Raw genomic sequence first — 23,638 nt, 5'->3', positions numbered from 1 at the left:
CGAATACGTGGACGCGGCGATGGAGAGTGTGGCCAGGCGCGTAAAGCCCTCGGACCCGGTCGTGGTTGTTGGGGACTTTAACGTGGACGTGCGAAAGGGCGGCGAGTGGTTGATGGAATACATGCTCGCCAACCACTCCATGACGTTGCCTACCGCTAGAGGCTCCCATCACCATCAACGGCGGCTACATCGACCTAGCCTTTGCGAGGAACTGTCTGATACGCGCGGTCTTCCAACAACTCTTGACCGTACATTTCAGTGACCACAAGGTGGTCATAATGACCGTCAACTACAACGACAACACCAACAAGTGCTGAATAAAGAATACTGTCGTTTCACTTTACTTGCGTGTGTGTGTGATCTCCTCGAACATACACTTTAATTCACCAAGATTTCCAGAGAACGACTAACGGGGTGTGTGAAACCCCACTTGATCACGCGGGGGTGTTAAATGCAACTAACGGGCGAATGCCAACACAGTTCAACATAACTCCCCCTCATAGCATCACCCGTGCATTCGCACTTCCCCATGCTCCCCTTCGGGGAAATGCGGGTGTTTTTAAACAAATGGGTTCTTCGAGTATTTGCCTAGTCTCTTCATCAAACACTGGTAACAGTGAAAGAAACTCTCTCTCAAAAACATCTAGTTTGGGAAACGCAGGGCTGAACAGTTCTGTGTAAAACCACACAAACTGTCTTTTTATTTGTTCCTCCTCGCGTATAGCAACACCATGACAAGTTATTTGTTCAATTTTGTTGGCCTTCACATAACGCATCCCCGCCAGCAGCCTTTCTGCACGCGCTCTAATTGTTGCCCCCTGTAGCGTTCCTGATCGATCGCCTCAAGCCTGCTTTTGATGGTTGCGATATCGTCGCCGAACAATCCTGGCATCTGGCACTCTAGCTTCAGCATACGACTGAGATTGCGACTGATGGTATCCTCTTCCTCCTTTTCAGTTCTTGTAAAGCAAAGCTTTCTACCTCTACCCCCCAAGGGTTCTTTCGCGACCGTTGGTGTCACCAGAAAACTCCAGCGAACGAATAAAAGAATTCACTGGCACCGCCGGGAATCGAACCTGGAACTAATAGACCAACGAAGCGAGAGCCCGTTGTCTTACCGATTCAGCTACGAGCCCACGCGAACACGGGAAGACAAATGGTGTACTCACCAAGCAGATCTACGGGTTTACCCCCTGCCTTCTCGCTGAATGCCACGTGAAAGCGTCACACGGCCACTCACGCCCGTCTAGCTGCCCTGTGCGCACCTTGCTCATGCGCTAAGAGTTACGAAAATTAAAGGAAGCTCACACCAATCCATGGAATCTCACTTTTAGTACGCCAATGTGCTAAAGCCTGTGACCTCCAGTGTTCACGTAAAAAATCACAGCTCCTTGTCGTCTGCCCTCACGCCAAATCAAGGAGTACATTCAAATACTCCTTGATGACCAGTCCATCACTCCAAACCCCAGCATCAAGATCCTGGGCATACATTTACAGGCCAACACCAAGAGTGACGTCTCCTTGCAGCGCCTCAAAAACAGCATTAATCTAATCATACACATGATCAGGCGAGTTGCCACCAAGAAGCGCGGCATAAAAGAATCCGGTACCTTTCGATTAATTGAAGGTTTTGTCCTCTCGAGAGTTACTTACGACAAACCCCTATCTTCTTCTCGAAGAGGAAGACATAGAGATGCTTTATATAATGATTAGAAAGGCGGTTGAGCAGGCCATTGGTCTTCTCATGAGTGCGTCCACACTGAGGCTGCTTAGCACGGGCTCGAAAACACGGTGGAAGAGCTGATAGAAGGCCATCTTTCAAACCAGAAGGTCCGACTCAGAACCGCGGTGGGTAACCGCATGCTTCACCAGATTGGCTGGGCAGCCCAGAATGTCACTCCGCTGGACGTACTCCCAGACTCTTGGCGACTAAAACTAAAGATGCTCCCTTTGCTTAGAAATATGAACCCCTCACATGATGAGGGTCAACGAAAAGCACGGGCTCAAGCGCTAAACACCACCCTCGGTGGGGCTCATGCAGTTATCTACACAGACTTCTCCTAACATCGAGGGCAGCAACACGCCATCATCGTGGCTACCTCCAGAACCAACCTCCTTGCGTGTACCTCGCTTAGGACCCAACAAATGACGGCAGCAGAAGAGGCAGCCATCACCTTGGCTCTCACTAAACCAGGGGTTCGGAGCGCAGTCACCGATTCCCAGCAAGCCTACTGGAATTACCAGTCGGGTTGGGTGTCCTGACCTGCACTGTGCTTGCTAAAAAACCACTCCCCAAACGGTTCCATTCAGCTCATCTGGACACCGTCTCACGCTTCAACGGAGGGCAACAAATACGCCCACCCAACAAACCTGCGCTTTTACCTCCCGTGCTATGGAGCTGCACGAGGACAGTCACCCGCTTGTCACGTCCAGGGAGATAATCCAGCATTATCGCCTTCTGAGACAGACCGTACCTTCGCCTTACCCTGACCTTTCCAGAGAACAACAAACTACCCTACGGCTCATACAATCCGGGCTCCTTCCCACAGCCTACGCGTCTTCACGTAATGCATCCGAATCGCTACGACGCTGAATGTAAATTTTTCTCAGAAGTAGGAATACTCCGCCCCGTAATCGGGGTGTGCGACTTTAGCCCTGAGCACCCTCCTCTCTTTCCGTCAACTACCCAACAAGAGCAATGGGAGATGCTGCTGTCCAGGCCCTCTCTACCTACCCAGCTTCAGCGGGTGGACAGAACACAGGCCGCGCGGACTGCATATGGGCCCACAGAAGAAGGAACCACTCCCCAGGGCTGCACTCTGGGCCGTTCAGAAATCTGAACAGGAGTATTTCTTCCTCCTCCTTCTCAGCCTCAAGTCTCGTCGCCTCCGTCCGCGGCGCAGAGACGGAGAAGTCAGATCGCCTAACACCGGGTTGGAGCTTACTTTGATTTTATAAAAAAAAGTTTCCACTCTTGCTACACCAATACAACTCAACCAAACACCGTTCATGCATCATGCATTGATTTAACCTTACCAAGAATATCTCCTTGAAGTAATAAATGGTGTGGTTAAGTGCATTTGACTTCTCTCTGGTTTTACTATTTGTAGAGCGATGTGAGTGATTTTAAGTGACGTCGCATGAGTAATCATTATTGGTGCCATTTACAGCTTTGCTTTCGAACCACATTCACGGGGTGGATTGGCGCGATTTTTTTATTGTAGACCGCTCTTTCAATGGCCTTCATTTTTATGTCTTGCTTGAAAAGCTGCCACTTTGCTCCCCACCCAATTTTAACTTCATATCTGCACTTAACGAAAATCTCCTCCGCTGTTCTATTCAAAGTGTTGTCCTTTATTAACTTAGCTTTTAATTTCCACAACTCCCAACTAAATTTCTTCCACCCCTTCGCCTTCCCCCCTACAAAAAAGACGATTGCTGCACCAGTGCCGGCAGACCAGCCACTTGGCGACGCCCCATAAAAAAAACATCCCCCTCGCGAGGGGCACGATCAAATGCAGAGCATTTCCGCGGGGGGCGCGCCTGCAAGTCGTATGGATTACGTATTGGTTGTTGTTGTAATTGTTGTCTTCCAGCGTAGACATTGTCGATGAAGTCGCTGGTGAAACGTGAAACGTGCCGTGAGCCCCCTGCCGCGGCTATGACGCAACGTGGAGCGGCTATGACGCAACGTGGTGCGGCTATGACGCAACACAATCCAACACAATCCACTTTAATCCAATCCAATCCAAATCCAAACCAATCCAATCCAAGCCAAGCCAAGCCAATCCAAGCCAATCCAAGCCAATCCAATCGAATCCAATCCAATGCCCCTCGCGAGAGAGTGTTATAGCGCCAAAATCGCGCCACCACACGAACGCGTGATGTTGACGTCACGATCACGCCACAGATGTTAGCGACCGGAGCACGCGCGAACAACATATATGGTTTAAGCGCGAACCGACCGCGGCGAGAGAGCGCGATGCGAGCGCCCCCACCTGTTCTTGCGCGCAAACCGACTGTTGATCAGCGCGAACCCAACGCGGCGAGAGAGGGTGTTGCGCACGTCCCCACCTGTTGTGCGCCCGAACCGAACGCGGCGAGAGAGGGCGTTGCGAGCGGAGAGAAGGCGAGGAGGACGCGGGGGAGAGGGCGCACCTGTGGCCGACGGTTGAATGAGTCAAGGATATAAGGCGTGTTCGTAACCTTCCATTCTGTGTCGGCTTTGTGGTGCAGTGAGTAGACTACCATGTACCTTGCGTTCCGCCCGCAGAGTCGTTGGTTCGAAACCTGGCGCCGGTAAGTATTATTTTTTTTATATAGTGTAGGGGGGAGCGGTGCGGATTACGGACGCCAACGCGGGTGACATCGTGAGTTACTGAAATGCTCTGCATTTAAAAGGGAAACAAGACAATATTCACTAAATGATACCTGGTCGACTGCATAAATATTGCACGTCGACAAGATCTCCAGAGAGACGCATATCCGATCTAGGAGCGCATGGCTGCTTCCCTGAAAGTGCGTGTAGCACACCGGGCTCGTGTTACCCGAGCAGTGGGCCACATCTGACACGTCAGACTCATTTAGCATATGAATAAGGGTCTCTACACTCTTATCGTTCCAAGTCCCCGATCCTACGCGGTCTTCCCGTGCGCCTACGCAATTAAAATCACCCAAAAAATGATATTCCTATCACACTTCAGATGGTTAGAAATACTTTCAAAAAGTGATTCCTGTCGTTCACAGGATTAGGGGCGGGGCGTAAATGCACATTACTCTAGATTTACCACCTGAAAAAGAAAAATCACAAAGAACTAGCCGGCCATTGTCGCTGGACATGACACTTTCAATTTCAATGCCTATGGCATTTTTTACAAAAATACAGCACCCTGCCGATGAAGCGACCGAGTGACTGACACACACACTGAAAAGATTAGTGAAGGGACGCACCATGCCATCAGTACCTTCCTCAGTCCCAATTTTGGTCTCCTGCACAGCCAAAATATCTAGTTCCTTTTCATTTATCAGGCCATTTAGCTGGTACTGCTTTCGCCGACTGCCAAGGCCTCGTACATTTGAGGTGCCTATATGAAGTGGCCGTTCAAGTTTAACCATTTTTCAAATGGGTACTACTCCGAAGGCGTGCCAGTAGATCTCCAACAGCGCTCACATTGTTCATTTTCGTCATTACCGAGTACCTTGGACGGGGTGCACGAGGGCACACTGCATTGCGCTCTCCAGAATGCGGTGTAGTAGCTCCTGGGCGGTAGCCTGGTACAGCCTTCATGCTTTAGCACGTGCACCAAACACGCGTTGCTCCGCCATCCCGCCACCACCACAAACACTTTAGGGACACTCAAGTCGGCTGACCGGTTCCTTTGTGCCGCTCAGTCTCAACGCTGGACTTGAGCTTTGTCGTCGGCCGTCGCTGAGTGTCCGCCTTTGCAAGCGGCGCTCCCAGCCCCGGCGTTCCGTTGCCGTCGCTGTGACGCAGACGCTTGCTCACGCAGGCTGATTTCGCATCCATGGCGTCTGTGTCATCCTCAAACTTGGTGACAGGGGTTGAGCTGACGTCTCCCCCGTGGTCTTGCCCCGGGTCCGAAACACCAGCTACACCTGGACGTTCTTCCTTATTTTCTGCTGGCCCTTGGTCCTCTTGCCGTTGGAGATTCTCTTTTGGCTCCGGCAGCACCGGAGGGCGAGTCTCTTCCTCAATGGCGTTCTCCGTGCCCCTGCCCGCGTCCTCGGCGTCAGCTTCACCCATAATGAACTCGGACGCTATCACTCCTTCAGGCGTTGGTCCTGTGACCTTGACGTACGTACGCACGTACTCGCTGGCCTCGTGACCAAAGCGGCGGCAGGACGTGCACCGCGGAACTTTCCATTCGCGCCGGACATGCCCGGTCGAGCCACAGCGCAGGCACTGTGGTGCGCGTCTCCGGACTACTAATAGGGCTAGTTCTCCAGCTACTCTCAACTGTTGAGGAAAGTCGTCCACATTCAGCCCAGCCTTGAGCGTTATGTTGACCGTCCTGGTTGTCGAGCTTTTCTCCTGATCTCCAGTGACTCGCCACCTCTTTTTGCACACTTCCCCCACTTTCCCGTACGGAGCGAGGGCGACGCGGACATCTTCGTCAGCTGCGTTGTAAAGTAACCAGTGCAGCTACAGTCATACCTTTTGGTTTGAGGGGTCGACGACAATGCACCGGTGCCCCTTCACGTTGACTTCCGGGTTTTCCAAAATCTTCTTTATTCCTTCCGGGTTCTTGAAAGTAGCCGCCCATAAGTGGCTCATTTGATAAGCACCAAGGGCGACTACTTCAGAAACCAGTCCCAGTTGCGCCAGCGTATCCCGAAAATCTTCGGCGCGATACGGGCGGGCATGCAGATTGCCATGCAAAAACAGGGTTTGCAACACACTTCGTCCTGTGGGCAGCGTGGGAAGCAAAACCTGATACTCGTTGTCATGCTCAATAAACCTGTTACCGCGGTTAACTGGTTGTCATGCTTACTCGTTGTCATGCTTGTCATTGTCATGCATACTCGTTGTTATGCTTAATAAACCGGTTACGGCACTGAACCGCTCTGAATGAGCCCGTCATCTCACGACTGCTCACGTCTTTTGCAGTGAGGACACTTCATGTATATATAGCCGTCCTTTGTCAAATGCGGGCGTCGAGGTGAGGCGTGACACTCTTTGCATGTTTATGAAATTGTGCATTAATATTTCTAAAATACATTAACGGTCAATATTAGGGCCTTAGCGATTGCACATATCTTCTTGTTTACATGATCGTTACAAACTGTAACCAAAAAATTACGCCCACCTCCCCTCGCGGGAACCCTGGTGTGATGCGACGCTGAAGGGGTTCCATTGTGCGTTTCCGTTGGGACGATTACTCGAATTGCGTGAGCAATCGTCGGGTAATGCGACAGAGAGAGAGAGAGAGCAAGCGTAGCGCGGACGACCGTCGGCTGAGAGACCGGCCGGAGCGCGGCACTCCGCTTGTATGCGCAGCGCGCCCGAAGGAGAGGAGACCGCGGAGAGAGAGGGCGCTGCACATGCGCACAGCGCGCTTGCGCCGCGCGCAGCGCCACCCACCGGCGGAGTGAGAGAGCGGGCCGCACTGCGCGCAACACAGATGTTGGGGGAGAGGGCGCGCTATCACGGCGAGAGGAGAGGGTGTGAGCGGAGGAGAGACGCAGCTGTGCGGACGCGGACAACGACGACGCAGGAAGAACAGGGCCGCCGGCAAGAGATGCTCCTCTCAGCGTTGCATCTAAAAGTAGAGAAAACTGGAACTGGCTACTACAAGTTGGCGAGGATCGGCCCGCGCTGCGCGTGGAGCCTGCCTCGGGTGATTGACGTGTTTCTCCCAGAGGTGCGGTCGTACGTCACGCTGCGCCGGTGGCGGTTGTTTTGAATTGCTGAGAGCGGCCAAGACATCTCCGCCGGCCGGAATAGGCTTAGTATAGCGCCGGATATGCGATGAACGCCGCTACTAGGGGAGCGTGCAGCAGTCTGTGGTGAAAAATTTGCGCACAAAATTCTCTTATTTCATGCATGTGGCACTTAGTTTGCGCAAATCAAAACACGGAGGCGAGCGGTGGCGAGTGGTTGATGCCGCTGGCTGGCGCTTGTTCGGCACTGCTGAGTAGACATGTTAGTCGCCGTGGAGGGTGAGAGGGAGCGGTTCCCGGAGGAGCAACGTTACTCCTCGCCCGATACTCGCGCGGATGAGGGACTAAGCAGTTAGTCTGAGGGAGGAACTGCGTGGCTCAAGGTACGAACAGTGAAAGTTGCTCCCTTTTTCTACCTTTTTTTTCTTATAGTGTGGAACTAATGGACAAAGAAAGCGAGAGCTTGTTGTTTACCGACTTACCTACGAGCCCTTTTTTTATTGCCTGTCTTCGGTATACACAATTCGAGAAAAAAAAGCATTACAAATCGCGAAAAGACACCAGTACGTCACTTGCTAGTGTGCGATTATTAAAAAGGCTGAAGCCATGCCCCATTTTCCAACACGTTTAACCAGTCAGGTGGAGAAGGTTGGGCTTTATACACTTCTAAGATCTCCCGTACACTCTGGCAAAAGAACTCTCTGCTCGGCCTCACGTCAACATCATAATGGCGAACTGCCATTCGAGATTTCCATATACTATGCAGGGCCAGGAACATCAAAATATCATACGGGACGCCGCCGTAGTTTTCAACAGCCAAGTACCTGATTCCATGGCTATCCAATGGGAAATCCTTTTTTAGTCTTCTTTGCAAAACGTCCCTCAGGAAAACCCCGTCCCAATAGTCTGTGAATGCGTGCTCTCCTGTTTCTGGCTTTTTACAAATCAAGCAGTCAGGGCCCCAGGGAACAAACAAACCTTTTGCAATCATCCACGTTTTAACACGCAATAGTCCCGCGTGTAATTTACCGAAAAAAGACTTTACATAAGGCAGGACAGTCATTTTTTTCACACGCTGACACACATCTTGTCCTGGCCCTGCACTGTATAGGGATCGGTACAAAGGAGTCGGCAAAGTCATGTCAAGAAGGTCTTTATGCAGGGTTTTTCTGTGCATGGTAGCCAGATATTCGAAAGAAAACCGCGAGAATGAAAATCTTGCCGCAAGTACCACCTCACGTAGATAGCCGTGAATGCCACCGTCACGAACACACAGAGTAACAACAAATTATGACAAAACTCCACCTTGGCGCACTTGACACACGGTGCGTAAAAAAGCGTTTTGCACATCACGCAGAAAAAGAAAGCGGTTGAGTACCTGGCGTAGAAAAAGGTGCGCCCGGGGAAACTTACCTACGAGCCCACGCGAAGACGGGGAAGAAAGGTAGTGTACTCATCAAGCACATCGACGGAATTTCCCTGCATTCTTGCTGAATGCCACGTGAAAGCAACACGCGACCTCTCGCGCCACTGTTCGGTCCGCCCACGGCCCTACCACGGCCCCTCTAGCGGCCCTGTGCACGCCTTGCACATGGGTTAAGAGTTACAAACATTAAAGATCACACCAATCCATGGAATCTCACTTCTATTACGCCAATGTGCCCCTCCTTGTCGTGCGCCCTCACGCAAAATCAACGAACTCATTTAAATACTCCTTGATGGCCAGACCATCACTCCAAGCCCCAGCATGAAGATCCTGGGCCTACGTCTGCAGGCCATCACCAAGAGTGACCTATCCTTGCAGCGCATCAAACGCAGCATTTATTAATCATACACATGATCAGGCGAGTTTCCACCAAGATGCGAGGCCTCAACGAATCCGATACCTTTCGATTAGCTCAAGCTTTCGTCCTCTGGAGAATCGCACACATGAACCCCCTGTATTCTTCTCGGCATAAAGGACTTAAAGGTACTTTATATAATTATTAGGGAGGCGGTTAAGCAAGCCATTGGTCACCCCATGAGCGCATCTACAGAGAGGCTGCTTAGCACGGGGCTCTAAAATATGGTGGAAGAGCTGATAGAAGGTCATCTTTCTAACCAGAAGCTCCGACGCAGAACTGGGGTGGGTCGCCGCATGCTTCACGAGATTGGCTAGGCAGCACAGAAGGTTACTCGGCTTCGTGTACTCCCGAACTCTTGGCGAGTAAAACTAAAGATGCTCCCTTTGCTTAGAAATATGAACCCCTCAAATGACGAGGGTCGCCGACAAGCACGGGCTGAAGCGCTCAACACCACCCTCGGTTGGGATCATGCAGTTATCTACACAGACGCCTCCCAACTTCGAGGGCAGTAATACGCCATCATTGTGGTAACCTGCGAAACCAAACTCCTTGCGTGTACCTCACTCAAGAAACAAGAAATGACGGCAGCACAAGAGGCAGCCATCAGCTCGGCTCTCACTCAACCAGGGGTTCAGAAGGTAGTCACCGATTGCCAGCAAGCCTACCGGAATCACCAGTCGGGTTGGGTGTCTCGACCTGCACTGCGTGTGCTAAAAACCCCTCCCCAAACGAGATTCCATTCAGGTCATCCGGAAACCCGCTCACGCTTCCATGGAGGGCCTGCGCTCTTACGTCTCATGCTGTGGATCTGCACGAAGACAGTCAGCCGCTTGTCACGCTCAGGGAGATAACCCAGAGTTATCGCCTTCAGAGACCGACCATACTTTCGCCTCACCCTGACCTTTCCAGAGAACAATAAAATACCCTACGGCTCATACAATCAGGCTTCTTCCCACACCTGACACGTCTTCACTTAATGCATACGAATCACTAGGACGCTCAATATAGGTTTTGCTCAGAAGTAGGAACATTCCGCAACATATTAGGGGTGTGCGACTGTAGCCCTGGGCACCCTCCTCTCTTTCCGTCAACTACCCAACAAGAGAAATAGGAGACGCTGCTGTCCAGCCCCGGTCTGCCTACCCAGCTTCAGTTGGTGGACAGAGCACAGGCGGTGCCGACTACATATGTGCTCCAGTGAAGAAGGAACTACACCCCTGGGCCGTACTCTGGGTCCCTCAAAAATATGAATCAAAGTATTTCCTAAGCCATCTCCTCCTCTTGCTCCGCCTCCACCGTCTCTGCCGCAAATCTCGTCGCCTCCGCCCGCGGCGCAGAGACGGATGAGTAAGATGGTCTAACACCGGGTTTGATCATTTATTTTTGGAAAAAAGCCACTCATGTGCTACACCAATACAACTCAACCAACCACCATTGACGCATCAAGCATTGATTTAACCTTACCAAGAATATCTCTTCGAAGTAATAAATGGTGTGGGTCAGTGCATTTCACTTTCTTCTGGTTTCACTATTTGTAGAGCGAACGCTAGTGAATTTAAGTGACGTCGCATGGGTAATCGTTGTGGGTGCCGTTTACAGCTTTGCTTTCCAACCACATTCGCAATGTGGATTGGCGCGAATTTTTTTCTATGTCCGCGCGTGCGTAGTTGAAGATTTATTTTTCTGTTTTAGTTTTGATAACGCGTGCCGCTGGCAGGGAGCAATTCATGGCCTTATGATCACATATTTCGTCAATAGCGTGTGTTACTAATTTCGGGTTGATTTGTTAAAATGTGGTCAAGTGGGTGACAATATACAATTGTTCCCGCACTATTTGTGTAACTTGGTGGTAATCAATATAGTGAAGAAAGCTGAGGCATTCGAGGCGATTATTTTGCGTTGTGACGGATGTTGTTGGCCAATTCATACCCGGTAGTTAAAATCGCCACCCATTATTACCAGGCTACTTGTAAATTCGTGCACGATTGTGCCTTTTGCGTCGTTTAAATTATCGACAAAATCTGCGCGACCCTCGGGAGGATGGTAACAGGCGCCTAAAACACAGGATGTATGGCAAATGTGAGCGCTGACCCAGATCATTTATAATGATCAATCGGCGTCTATTTGTGATGGGCGATATTCTTTAATTGTGATTCGTACGCCGCCCCCGCTAGAGCCACAGTGGTCCTCTATGAAGGTCTCAATGGTTAAAGGAAGGGTAAGATCTTTATTGCTATTTCATCGGAAAGCCACGTTTCTGTGCCGATGATTTTATCGGCTGAACATGAGTGCATAATAGATTTAACGCATCATGCTTTGGAAAACATTTGTGGCATTCCACTCTGTGAGGAAGGATGACCTGCAAAACAGCACGCCCTCCACGGTGTACACGAAACAAAACACGTTTGCTTGAAACTTACGACTGAGCATACTTCCTAACATGAATACAATTTGGAGTAGACCCGAGCTTCATCCTGGCGGACAAACGTAGAGCTGTCGCTTTCCCTCCCGCTTGGTAGGCATCCTAATGTGTGTGTAACACGCCAACCCAAGCCACTCTACCACAGATGACACCGGACCGGTCGCATTGGGCTGCTTTACGGTTACGTTGAACCTCACGCCAACACAAGACACATGTCATCAGTAAGGGTGTGAAACCTAATTCTGCAGGTGACTGCCCCGTTTCCGCCTTCAGATCCGAACCCGTGCACGCAACTGGTCATGAGCGGGGGCTGAGTAGTGAAAGATGCTGTCGAGCATGTCGCTCTGAAAGCCCTTACTGATATTGTCTTACGTCGGCCTCCTAAGCGGGTCAGTTGCTGTTTATCTGGGAGGGATTCGGAGATACACGAGCAGCTGCACCTCAATGCGGCCACGGCGGCCGCCGCGTCTTCCCGTGGTTTTCGCGCCCGTTCACGTTTCTGTTCGGGCTGCTGTTTCTCACGTTTCCGCTCGTCTTCCTCGGGCGAGCGACATGCGTCCGTCCCACAGCGAGTTAACACCTCGATGGCTTCCACCTCTACACTAGTGGACGCACACGGGGGTCTCCCTTTCGCTGCCCACTGGTAGGCATATCATTGTCTGTCCAAAACACTAACCCAGACCCAAACCGCTCTGTTGCGGAGGACCGCTGACTGATCGCATTGAGCCAAGACACTGTCACGTTTATATCTCCAACCACCCCAGCGGGTTTCATAAGTAGCGGCATTAAACAATGCTGTGCCTTCTCGCCTCCTCCCTTCCCCCCCAAGCCGTCCACGCCTAAACTGGCAGCGGAGGATGGGCACCTAATTAGTCATAAAATACACTGGCGAATGGAGAGAGAAAAACTTTATATGCGACCGGACTAAGATCTATTATTCTTCCGCCAGAAGAACTATGACCAGCTGGTCAACCAGGGCCGCCGACGCGACAATGTTGCTCGGAATGGCTTTCAAGCTCTGGAAGAATAATATGCTCACGCCGGCGTTCCAACGGGGCAAGTTGCTTGCAACCGGTATGGGCGCGCAGCTAAGTGGCGAGGTGTGATTTGAAGCGGCAACGCCCGCGCCTATATTGGCGGTGAGCGCGAACACAGGCGGCGCGGCGAAGCGCGCCTCCGTGACGTCAGCTTAGGGATTCTCGCATTTGTCGTCTGCTTCACTCAGGATCGCTCTCCCTGCTGTTTCTTTGCGCTCGGTCAACGTCTGATGCTTGTCCGCACCAGAATTGGCGTCTGGGTAACTTTTTATCATAATAATAGGCTTAAAATAGCATACACTAGCTCATGGTGTCAATTAAATTATAGTTTTGGATACCGCTACGGGAGAAACATTGCCGGCCCCACCCCCAACTTGCGAAGCCGGTCCTGTGCGGAGCGCGAAGAGTCGGAGCTAGGCGTCAGCTTCTCATGTAAGCATTCGAACAAAAGGAACAGTCAGCTGCTAATAACCGACAACAGCGAAAATGGAAGACCAAAACAAAGTCTAGGCCTTCTGGGCTGTCGGCTTTGGCATAAGGCACCACGATTTCCGGTAATCATATGTAAGGTAAAACAGTTTTTGCAACCTTGCCGAACGCCCGAACGCGTTTTGTCACATCACTTTACGTTGTCAAGGCATCAAAGTTTGCCGACATGCACTATGGACTGCAAAAACTGTAGGTTGAGTTCCAAATAACCCAGTGTGTATATACGCGCGTGCTGATTCTATACCAGGCATCTAACCAGTAAGGAGCTTTATTGAGCAGAACGAGTCACGTCTTCGTTAAATTTATAGTAACACATTTATGCTTGTTAAGATCTGGAGGGATATTTCGGAACATTTTGCACAGCCATATCTTCCCGATATTCGGATATGCGTTATAGGAAAACTGCACTCAAGAGGAGGAGGAGGAGGAAGGGAAGGAGGGGACAATTAAATCGATCTGGTTAGTGGGCCGGGTCCTCAGTCCAGGACAAGAGAGTAAAAGTAATTTTCTTCAAATCATAGAACGCCATCCCGAGTAGACTAGGAGTTGTTCTTCGCGCCTGGAAGGGTTGAAAAGCATTAAAGAGCTACTTGGGATTCTTCTTCGGTTTCGAGTCTTGCAATATATGCAGGTCTACTATTTACTACGTTAGTTAGCGAGTATATCATGCCTTCAACACCGTAATCATGTCATCATTGTTCGAGTTGAGAGTCAGTTCGTTATGATAACGATATAATTACGATAGAAATTCGGAGCACAAAAGCCGCCTTCGAGTACTGTGGACCACGTTGTTTAGGGCGCGATCGCGGTGGCGTAGCACAAACCTTCTCATTGTATTCGCATGTAAATAAACAAAGCACGCTGCGGATATGCACCTTCTTGCACGCAGCCGTAATGAAAGCCAATTTGTGAAGAAGGGAATGTATGCCATACAAAATGAAGGAAATATCCACACAACCTTTGTGAGGCTCCCAAACATCCCGAAACCTCCTAAAAAAATTGGTGACTGCTCAGAAAAATTAATGTGTTGGGCAGAAAAAAAGCAAGAAACATTAATCCGATATAAGACAACAACGAAAGAAACAGAAGAAAGCCGCTTTATTTCCTGCTGTGCGATGAGCGTGTAGTGGCCGCTGCTTGGTACGTAGTATTAGACTGTTGAGTCTTCATAGGGGCATCTCAAAAATACTGCAGGGGAGCCTACGCATTTTGAATACTTATCGAGAAGCTCTGATCGCTGATCCTCGCGAATAAGCAAGAAAGGACGAGTTACACACGATCTTCTGACCGATACTCTAAAGAAAGTTGTTCTCTATCTCTTCGTGTGTTGCAAACTTGTGGGGGATACAGCTTCAAATTGTTCAGATGCGTCAGAAGCTGGCAAAATAACTGAGTCGCTAGAAATACGCTTTTTAACGCACTACAGCAACGAAGCGGGCCACTTCTAGCCCAGGCACTGTTGCCCCTCACAAGCGGAGAGTAGCAGACGACAGCGGCGCGAATCCCTAAGCCGACGTCAGAGCCAGGGGGCGCCACTCAAAGATCTCACCGCCAATACCCGGCGGCAGCGGTGGCGGCGGCTTTCGGAGGTCTTTACACCCATTGGCGCTGGTGTTGATTCTCCGCAGTCATCTGATAACGGCGCTACGGCCGTTGTCAGCCGGCTGCGCAACTTGCGAACGAGGCACAGTAGTAGCGAGGGGAATAATCGTTGTGGTAACCGTTGTAAAAGAGCCGTCACCAGTGGCGAAGAGGAGCCCCGCAGCGACGCCGAGTACATCTGCTTCACCGGAATGAAAACTCGGGGGCTGAGGCATACAATGCTTTGCAGTAAAATACTGCGGAAGTTCGCTAGGAGTAGGAAAACTGGGGCGATTGTTTGGAAGCTGCGTGAGTGGCTAGCAGTGTCTCACTTTGAGGAGGGCTGATTTTTTGCGGAAACTTACAACTTGGTTTGTGGATGAATCAAAACGGTAAATTCTGTTTTCCGTATGAAGCTTGTTAAAGCGCACATAGTGTTTTTCTCCTTCAGTCATGTTTGCCTTTCCGAATTCACGCAGTTTCATTCTAGTGAACTGAACCTTCCGGGAAACATCTTTCTCAAACCATACTTCAGGTGATTCGAGGGTTTTTAATTTAGGTCCAAGACAGAGCCTGTGTTTTTTATTTGAAGTTCAGAAATCTTACAATTGTCGGCCTATTGAGGTTGGGTTCTTTCTCGAAAACTTCATGCTGAAGATGCTAAGAAACAATTCTCTTAAAATACGTTCTACTTCACGTAGTCCTAATGTTCCAGTGCATGAAGACCCTTGATGATAAGATTGTTTCTGCGTATGGGTTTATTCATATCGTCCACAAGATCTACGAGCTCTTCATTGGCCTTGTTAATGTGAACTTTCACTTCTTTCACGGATACAAAAATTACACATTGTTTGTGGAATATAAGGCGGTGGTTCGAAGAGCTGGGAGACCGCAGCCTCCAAACCATGCATTCGTTGGAAAAGGGCATTTGCTATTTCGCTGGTATAGTAATAACGACGAATCTCGGTAGTTTTACATGACGGCCTGACCTACAAAAACCGATATGATTTGTTTTTAGTTTTAGTTATGCCTATCATAACTGAAGTTAGAATCGTGATTTGGGAGCACAGTCTGCAATTAAAGCCTCCCTATTTGAAAATATTCAGCCCTTCAAAATTATCAAATCCTTCCATGACTTTTCTATACACTAATTATTTTTCATGAAGACGTGAAACCAGGTAGGGCTCAGCATTCTCTCAGTGGACAAACGTGGTATAATTAGTGCGTAGAAAAAATGTCGCTTGCGGGCTCCTCCTTACCATATTGTAACACTGTCTGTGTACTGGGAGCATGATTGACTGAAGTGGGGACGTGAAGCAGGCGAGAACAGCTCAGGGGGTCGACGTGCTAGCTCGGTGAAATAGAGGAGGGCGAGGACTTTCGTTTTGGGAGGCACTCAGCCATCTTGACCGACCATCCATCCGCAAACAAATGAACCTTCACTACCTACACGTGACAATATGTTTCACCTCAGCACTTCACATTCGCACGCTCGCACTCAGAAAGGTTGGAGTAACGCCGAGAGTGTTTAAGGAACCCGCTCTTAAAATATGCGGACCACTGCGTGCAGCATGACAGTCACCCTAGTCGTAAGGCTCTGAACAAAAATTTCAATTTGTTACATATGTGGGAAATTTTTTTCTTCACAATTTCGATGTTTATTCTGTGTGACTGGGAAGCCTTTTCTCGCCGTGCTTTTGTTGCTGCAAGGAGCGCAAGCCAAGCACAAGCAGTGGAGCAGAAAGCCGTGCCATCAACACGGCTGATTGTGTACGGCGTTTACCACCTGGTAGCCCGCAACCCGAGGGGTGGTCGTGTACTAACCCAGCTTAGTGCTTGGAGTTCATTCTTGGCAACTGTACTCACAAGGAGAAGGGCAGAAATCACTAGGCTGGGTGCTTTTTTCAGCCAGGCTACGCACGCGCACACACGCAAGGCGCAAAAAACTTCCTATACGGGCATTAGTAGTAGCTCCCAATGATCAATATAACTGCTCGTTAATGCACCCGATCGAGAGGGACAGTTCAAGTATTTGCCGCAAAGCAAGCATCAAACAAATATGTGTAGCCTTTCTTAATGTATTCTTTTCTTTATTTCCCTTTCATTGTATTAACCAAGGACATTCGTTCCCCGGAGTTGTACACACTGAAACAAGAATGTTACTCATACATTGGCAATGCACATTCGAAAAGAAGGTACGCGGAAGCATTAGTTTATCTAAAAAGAAAAACAAAGTTCGAATAAACGAATAACACCTCCTGCATTTAGTTTGCACCTCGCCAGGAAGGCAGCAGACACATGCCTTCTTGCGCTCTCTACAAACAACCTTGCCAGATTCGGCGCCCGAGCTGGAAGTGAGTGAAAAGACCGGATAAAGTTCTTTGAAATAAATTCCGAACAAATGGGGGTTTGAAACGTGGGCCAAGAGGCTTCACATGAAGAGCAAACAGAGAGCCGGCCTGGGGGTGTTGTGTGTTTTCTATTCTGTGTATAGAATCATTCCCGACTGGTTTTTACATTTAAAAATTATGACCCAACTGGACCAGCGTAGTTCGGGAATATAGTAACTTAGTGAATATAGTTCGTGCCGCCCAGACTTGTTGACTACCAAGGGGTTCGGCCAAATTGGTTGCTGATGTTATTTCGTAGAACTGCCTTCAGTTCGGTGGCTCTCCAAGCAGTGTAGCATGCTCACCTCGCCTGGTTCCGAACTTGCGTGCCTCACTTGCGTTCCCTCTCCTGGTCCCCAACTTGCGGCCCACAGCTAAGACTAATAAGGCAATCAGTGAAACGTAATGACAAAACACTCACGTGCTCGCCTGTGCGCTGAACAGGTGAAGGTCACCCAGAAAATCGAAGGCACCAACCAGGAGGAAGAGATTCGCATCCTGAGTCGAGGGGACTACTTCGGCGAGCAGGCGCTGTTAAGGTACGTTTGCATGGCAATACGTTGTTCTGCTATTTTGGACAAACCAGGCTTGGTTTTGTCCGCTCCGCACATCGAAATGATTACTCCCTCGCAAAGAAAATATTGTTTTCAGCTTTAAGCATCGTGCAGTTGAAGCTTGAAAGAAAACGTGCTATGTGCAATTGTGACCGTACGTTAACTACTGAGCTTGTGGTGTGGTCCGTAGTATTTTGATTGCTGGTTTGCAGGGTGTGTCCACCTTTTTGCATGTAATGTGCCGGTACCTCCTACTCTTCATTTAATGTGTTCTTAGTCTGCTTTTCATTCAGGAAATTGATTCAGCAGAAACAACCATCTTCAGGAAAAACATCCGCCTACTTCAGGCCTCTTTGTATTTTTATGTGTTAATGAGGAACAATGACAAAACAAAGGCCTACAATATTTAGGTTTGAATGAGGAGCAAGTACGAAGTCCTACCCTTGCTGAAGAAGACGCACTACAGCTCAACCACTCCTTCCGGATATGCGTGCACGGGAGGGGTCTTTTTACTAAGCACAGCGTAGGTTAAATACAATAATGGCAGCAAGAACCAGTTTGTACCCAGGGGAAGTGGTCGTGGGTACAGATTACACTTTCGCTAAGTAACATGACTCAATCTGAATTGTACAGCCATTGTCAAAAGCTTCTAGGCCATGCAGAAAGTAGAAGGGCCGCACCAAATCCAACGTCCCGAGCAAGGCTGCCACGTCTTATGCTGTAGAAAACACCTTTTTTTCTTACTGTCAAAAAATAATTTTGTCACATTTAATGGTTAAGCTTACTCTCCTTGACGGATGAAAAAACAAGCGAAAAAGGACACAAAACACCAGGAGAGACCAGACAACACTACGCTGGACTAGCAACTGAAATTTAATTGAAGAAAACCGACACACCCTGTGAACAACCAAACCAGGCATGCGCCAACACGTACGTGTGAAACGAAACAAAATGCTGTTGTTCCGTTAACAACCTCTGTATTCTTATCAACACCGCTCAAGTTTGAAGGAAGCCGAATTCTTTATCGCTGGGGGTAATAGATGGTGTGCTAATGCTATTCCCTTCCTGCTGTTGTCTCATGAAGAACGCCTCCAGTATTTCCCTCTCATTCTTAGTCCTGCCTTTTCCAAGAATCGTTAGACTGTCAAATAATGGTTCGCACTTGCACTGTCGACAGTGATAGGAAAGGTGTCCAGCTCCTTGAGAAATAATTAATGCGCAATGCTCCTTCGGCCGCTCACTGATACACCGGCCGGTTTGGCCGATGTAAGCCTTCCCACACCTCAGCGAAATTTTATAGATGACACTGTGCAAACATTTAACGAATTTCTTGACATGGTTTGCCTTACAGCCGCGTTTTTGTTTTGCCACATTTTCAATGCGTGCGCACAGTCTCTAGAGTTTCCACGGTGAGGAAAACACCACTTGAAAACTGTGCCGCGAAGCAATTTTCTTTAAGTTGTTCGACACCTTATGTATATACGGCATTACCTCAACCTTTCCTTTTTTCTTCTTTTCATCGGGCCCCTGTGACTTTGGAATTTTCCTTTTAAGCTTTACGCGGAGGGACTCAGCCACAGCCGTGAGCACTGGAGGCGGAAGGCTTTCCTACATTGCGTGGACGCAACTTTTCCCTAACGCACTGCGGAAACAAAGTGTGGCTACGCCTTCTTTTACTAATTTTGAGTAGCTTTACTCGAACGGGAGCAACGCCTTCTTAGTTCTAGGAGAGTATATGCAGCAAACGTGGCCGTAGTCTTAAAAAGTTAGTGTTATATTGCCGCGAACGATGCATTGGGTTTGTTTATTTGTGTTTAGCTTTTGCCGCCTGGCTGCGCCGGGTTGTGTTATCGCTGTTGTCTCTGTGCCAAGGGAGGCGCGTGTTCCGTTCTTTCTTTCTGTGCCGCATGTGTTATCTCTTCTAGTAGGGAGAGCGTTCCCGAACGGATGTGAACAGCCTAGAATAATCTTTGTTGATCTACAGTGTTCTGGATACAATTCGACTATTCCAGAAACCCTCGCGCCGTGTGATAATTTCCCGCTGAGCAGATGCCGCGGCATTCTAATCGCCGACACCAGTCTACGCACGTGACTTTGTTGACTGCTGTTTCGCCACCTGTGTATTCTTTGAGTTGTCAGGGGAGTACAAGTTCGGTCCAATAAACCTGTTTTTTTCTTCAAGACATCTGCGTCGTCTTTGCCTATGTGAGATCTGGTGGAGGAGCCGGGTACGCACCCTTTATGCTACCAACAACCTCTGGAAGCCACGAAGCCAGTGCAACTAGAGCCAGCCGCCGACTGCAAGGCCTCCCGGCCGAGTTTGGACTACTGGCAGCTAAATTGAAGGCGGAAGACGTCACGAACGGCGCCATGAACAAAGCATCCACGATGACCAACCCATTGGGCACTCCCATAGTTCTGCAGCAACCTCGGGAACCACCATCATTCCATGGGTCACCTACGGATTGATTGATTGATTGATTGTAGGGTTTAACGCGCCGACGCAACGCAGGCGATGAGGCGCGATGAGGCGCGCCGTAGTGGCGGGCTCCGGATTAATTTTGACCACCTGGGGATCTTTATCGTGCGCCGAAATCTTGTACACACGGGCGTTTTTGCTTTTCGCCTCCATCAGAAAAGCGGCCGCCGCGGCCGGGAGTCGAAACCGCGGCCTCGTGCTCAGCAGCGCAACGCCTTAGCCACTGAGCCACCGCGGCGGGTGGTCACCTACGGAAGATCCTAAGGAATGGCTGGAGCATCTTGAGAGGGTCCGAGCGTTTAACCGATGGGATGACGACGAAACACACAGGAGAGTGTTTTCCTACGTTGAAGACTCTGCACGGATTTGGTTCGAAAACCACGAACGTACGCTGACAACCTGGATGTTATTCAAGACCGAGCTGTTGAAAACGTTCACGACCCTGGTACGCAAGGAACCGGCTGAGCAGCTGCTGCAGACACGCACGCAGCATCCCAATGAAAGCGTGCTCGTGTTCGTTGAGGAGGTGAAGTGAATTTTTCGCCGTGCGGAGCCCAGAAATGACTGAAGAAAAGAAACTAAGGTTGCTGTCGCGACGGGTTAAGCAAGAGCTCTTCGCATGCCTTGTCCGCAACCCCCCGAAGACTGTGTCCGAATTTGCGTCTGAGGCGGCCGCGTTGGAGAAGACGCTTGAAATACGAACGAGGCAGTACGACCGCCCAATCAATGCGCTGGTTTCGGATACGATGGGTGCCAGCGCTATTAATTGCAACTTACTGCGCGAGACGATCGGTGCAGTGGTGAGGGAGGAGCTGCGGAAACTTTTCCCGTCGACGACGCCACAACCTCAAGTTGCTTCCCTGACGGACGTGATCCGGGAAGAAGTACAGCAGGCTTTGGGAACTTCTAATCCGTCCGAAGCACCCCGCGAGCCAGAGGCTAAGACCTACTCCGCGGCTGTTCGTCAACCCCGCCCTGTTCTAACCCATCGTCCAGAGGCCCCGCTGTACCGCCGCCCAATGTCGCCCGCCCGACCCCCTGTAACCCGAAACCAGGCGCCAAGACCGAGGTGTGGCAAACTCCCGATAATCGCCCGCTTTGTTACCACTGCGGAGAGGCCGACCACATCTACCGTCGCTGCCTATACAAGAGACTCGGACTGCGTGGTTGCTCCGTCGACGCGCCTCGCCCTCTCCCTGGACAACGACCACGTGAGATCGACGAGTATCTTTCTGAAACAAGCCGTGGCCCAGCCCGTTTTAACCCTACGCCATCGCCCTACCCCTACCAATCGCCGAACCGCCGTAGCAATGCTGACTTCGCACGGGGAATGTCCCCCAGCCCACGCGGGAGAAAATAAAAGCAGCAACTTCTGGAGGTGAAGTTGCTCTACGGCAAAAAACCGGAAACCCTCCAAGGACGCAAGGACGCACAGAAGACAGTGATTCACGAGATGCCCACATCCCGACGAACCGACCTAACCCTGATGAGATTCCCGAACACTACGACAGCTACACCGCGCGAGGCGTACCCGACATGGCCGAGACTGCCGCTGAGAAGACGACGACGACGCAGTGCACGGCCGTCAACACGCACAAGCCGAGAGACGACGCCCTGACGCACCCGGTACTCGAGGAAGGCGGCATCCGACGTTAAGGTGTCCATCGACGGCTTTGATCTACTCGCCCTCGTAGACACGGGAGCCGACTACTCAATAATGAGCGGACCATTTGCGTCTAAGCTAAAGAAAGGTATGACCAGATGGGACGGTCCGCACATACGCACAGCAGGCGGCCACCTCGTGACGCCAAGTGGAACGTGCACATTGCGCGTCACCATAGACGGAACCACGTACCCTGCCGCGTTCGTTATCTTGCCTAACTGCCCCGGCGAATTAATTCTCCGAATGAACATTTTGACAGACAACGGTGCAATAATTTATCTACAGGCCAAGTCCGTAAATTTTCATCCCATCACTACATGACGTCGCAACCGAACCCCGAACACCGTGGTGCTGTAAGGATCGCCAATGATCATGTCACCCTGCCAACCCGCGCAAGCTTGACGATCACCGTGTACTGTGAAGATGCTGTTCCTGACGTCGACGCTATCGTGGAGAGTGACCAAAGGTTGCTCTTCGGCCGCGGTGTCTCCGTCGCAAGAGACATTGTGCGCTTTAAGCAACGCCAATGTCAAGTTTTGGTCACCAATGTCACCGAGGAGTACCAGCATTTAAACAAGGGAGCTGCAATTGCGTTCCTCGAAGAAACGCAACAAGCAAGTCACGTGATCGCAGTCGCCGACATTGAACGCGCACCCGAAGAAACCTTCAAGTTTCCACACCCTTTCGACGTGAATCCGGCGATACCGCAAGAATAAAGGAAAAAGGTATTGGCTTTGCTTCATCGCTACAGCGAGTGTTTTTCGCCGAACTCAAAGTTACGTCAGACACCTCTGACGAAGCACCGAATAATAAGCGACGACGGATCCCGACCTACCCGACCGTCACCGCAACGCGTCTCTTCACACGAGCGCGAAGCCATCTGGACTCAAGTAAACGACATGCTCAGCGACGACATAATACAGCCATCGAAACGTCCGTGGGCTGCACTGGTCGTACTCGTCAAGAAAAAAGACGGCACTTTAACGTTCTGCTTTGACTACCGGAGACTGAACAAAATCACCAAAAAAGTCGTGTACCCCCTGCTACGAATCGACGATGCCCTCGACCACCTCTGCCACGCGAAGTACTTCTCATCGATTGGTCTGAAGATCGGCTACTGGCAAATTGAAGTGGACGAGAGAGACCGAGAAAAGACTGCATTTATAAACCCAGACGGTCTATACGAGTTCAAGGTGATGCCATTTGGGCTGTGCACGGCACCCGTTCAAAGAGTCATGGAAACTGTGCTAGCTCGCCTCAACTCGCACATCTGCCTCATGTAGCTTAACGACGTTGTGGTATTCCCCCGGACTTGCGATGAACACCTTGCAAGGTTGAAGTCTGTACTCGAGGATATTCAAGAGAACGTGTTCCTGGGTGTGTTAGTGGAGGTCTACAAACATACTGTGTCCCGCAAATGCCCAAGACACAAGAAAGAAGACACGCGCAGGCGCTAAACTTCCAACAGTGTAATAGCAACGACCGCAACGTACATTTATGCACACACCCCGACATGCGCAATAGAGATGCCCACAGCGTCACCGCAAGAATTTATCTAAAAACCGCTCCTCAGCTTTGAACAATACCACCGAAGTGTCGCTAACGTAATCACTTCCCTTCAATCTGATACGATGCGCCTCGAGCAATTCTCGGACCTTGTGATATATGCTCTTTCCCAGTATCTTTGTCTCAGAAAATCGTGGCTCACATTGTGTGCGCTAATCACAATGCGCTGTCAAATGTTCGCCATTATTAGACTTCAAATTTTCCGCATGCTC

General features: G+C 50.1%; 1 protein-coding gene across 1 annotated transcript in view; it reads left to right on the top strand.

The window, feature by feature from the left end:
* Positions 1-23,638, top strand: part of LOC144178451 (cGMP-dependent protein kinase, isozyme 1-like) — a 513,788-nt gene that overhangs the window by 288,349 nt on the left and 201,801 nt on the right. Inside the window, exon 7 of the mRNA XM_077706319.1 lies at positions 17,609-17,703. Coding sequence (XP_077562445.1) covers positions 17,609-17,703 — 95 coding nt within the window. The remainder of the gene's footprint in view (positions 1-17,608; positions 17,704-23,638) is intronic.

Source organism: Haemaphysalis longicornis, unplaced genomic scaffold (assembly GCF_048455015.1).
Source record: "Haemaphysalis longicornis isolate Haplotype H1 unplaced genomic scaffold, Haemaphysalis longicornis Haplotype H1 scaffold_1, whole genome shotgun sequence".
In the NCBI taxonomy this organism is placed as follows: Eukaryota; Metazoa; Arthropoda; class Arachnida; order Ixodida; family Ixodidae; genus Haemaphysalis; species Haemaphysalis longicornis.
Note: the sequence above shows the minus strand (reverse complement) of the source record. Positions and strands in the feature narration are given on the sequence as shown.